The sequence below is a fragment of the Gavialis gangeticus genome, unplaced genomic scaffold (assembly GCF_001723915.1).
Source record: "Gavialis gangeticus isolate Ggan-Ray unplaced genomic scaffold, GavGan_comp1, whole genome shotgun sequence".
Taxonomy (NCBI): Eukaryota; Metazoa; Chordata; order Crocodylia; family Gavialidae; genus Gavialis; species Gavialis gangeticus.
The window spans coordinates 12,198,688-12,200,622 of record NW_017729009.1 but is presented as its reverse complement, the minus strand read 5'-3'; the positions used below and the strand labels follow the sequence as shown (position 1 = coordinate 12,200,622).

At 60.9% G+C, this 1,935-nt stretch overlaps 1 protein-coding gene across 1 annotated transcript in view; it reads right to left on the bottom strand.

Moving 5' to 3' along the window:
• The window catches only part of OPRL1 (opioid related nociceptin receptor 1), a 32,034-nt gene extending 31,117 nt beyond the window's left edge, over positions 1-917 (bottom strand). Inside the window, exons 1-2 of the mRNA XM_019510087.1 lie at positions 771-917; positions 261-506 (exon numbers count right to left, since the gene is read on the bottom strand). Of these exons, the coding sequence (XP_019365632.1) occupies positions 261-487 (227 nt within the window). The 5' untranslated portion in view covers positions 488-506; positions 771-917. The remainder of the gene's footprint in view (positions 1-260; positions 507-770) is intronic.
• Positions 918-1,935: the final 1,018 nt, after the last annotated feature.

The window sequence follows — 1,935 nt, the reverse complement described above, 5'->3', positions numbered from 1 at the left end:
TTCCTTTAGGAGGCACCAGAGGGCTGCTGATTAGTGGACACAAGCCTTCACCATCTCTGGGAAGGGGCTTGGGGGGGGGGGGAGGGACCCTCTTTCCCCAAAGTCCCAAGCCTATAAAACTTGGAAGGGAGCAACAATCCCAGGCAGCATCTGCACCACCCAGGGCTCCGGCTTGCTCCCACCAGCTGTGCAAGGACCCCTGGGCCCCTTCTTCCCCGGGGGGAACAGCAGCTCCTGGGGAAGATGTTAGCATCGCCTACCTGACAATCACATACATGACCGAACAGTTGCCCACCAGCCCCACTATGCACACGATGGAGTAGACGACCACAATGGTGATCTTCATGCCCAGGGGCAGAAAGCTGTCCCCTGTGCCGTTGTTAAACCAGTAGCTGGGGGGGAAGCTCAGGTTCAGCATGGAGGATTCGTTCAGCAGCTTCCGCAAGTCGGGGTCTTCGAAAAGGTGAGCGGGGAAGAGCGGATCCATCCTGAACCCAGCCAAGGACCTGGGGCACCAGACAGCAGAGTTAATCGTGGCCTGGCACAGACATCGGGCAAAGGCTGGGGTGGGAAGGGGGCGGGGGGGACTGGCACTGGCATGCCTCTCTCCCTAAAGCAAGGCAGGGGAGCGCAGAGAGCATGCACACCCCCACCCCAACCCTTGCAGGTTTTGCAGCCTCCCAAGAGCAGGTAGAAGCAGGTTCCCCCCCTGCGGGTCCCTGAATAGGGGCCAAGTTCAATGCTGCGGCTAAGCAGAGAGCTGCCCTTACCTCTCCTACTAGGCAAATTGCTGCAGCCCAGGGGCTCCGGCAGTGCCCTGCTCCATGCACCGGGGAAGGGGGCTCCAGACTCTGCTCCCAGCTGCGGAGCGAAGCCAACTTGGGGGGGAGCTGGAGCTCCTTGGCCAGCCCGGCTGCCTCTGCAATGCTCCCTCCTCCTCCTCTCCCTCCCTCCATCCATCCCTCCCTCCTCCCTCCGCAGCCGCCTGCCAGCGAACCACAGCCCAGCTCTGGAGCCGAGGGGACCTGGGGGCGCTGCCCCCCTCCTCTGCAAGCCTCAGCCCCACAGAAGGGGTCCCAGGGGGCAGCTGCCAATTCGGTTGCATAGGAGTTACTCGGCTGGGGTTTTACCTCCATGCACCTTGCAGCAAGCCCAGGGGATGCTGGCTGGATGCTGCCCCCCCCACACACACACCTCCTGCCCTGCCACTGCAGCTCCCTAGAGGGGTCCCTGCTAAGGCTGGGATCAAGTCCACCGAGGCACCTAGCTAGTGGAAACCCCTAAAGGACTGGTAGAGGTGATATAAATCTTTTATGAGACCAACTAGATTTTTGCAAAACCCCAGATCTATTCATGCAGAGCAGTGCCCTCCCCACAGAAAGTCCAGCCCTGGGGAGTGGGGGTGGGGGGTTATTGGGGTATCATCCTAAACCAGACCACTGGAAAGCAGGGAGACGGAGGCAGGGGCATTTCGGGTTCTGCACAGCTGGACCCTGTCCTGCTGCACTGGGGCCGGCAGAGCTGCCCCATAGGACAGGGGTCAGGATCATGCTATGGTTGAGGCTTCAATGAGGCCCGGGAGCCTGGGCAGCTTGGCTGGTAGCACACCGAGCCAGGGGGGACAGGACAGCTGCCGGTGAGCACAGGAGCTTGGAGCAGGCACTTGCCCTCCCAGCCTCGGCAGAGAGAGCTCAGGAGCCGTGGGGCTGGAAGGGACCCCTGGAGATCACATCTAGTCCATCTGAGGCAGGATCAGCCCCATCCAAACCATCCTCCAAACTCTACATAAGTCAACCAGCAACCCTAACACAACACAGACCTCACACCCGAAAATGCCGCTGGGGAAGCAGGGGGGCCACGGCAGGCAAAGTCCTGCTTCTATGCAGTGTCAATATAGGCTCAAGAGACTCCCAGTAGAAGACAACCCCCCCCCCC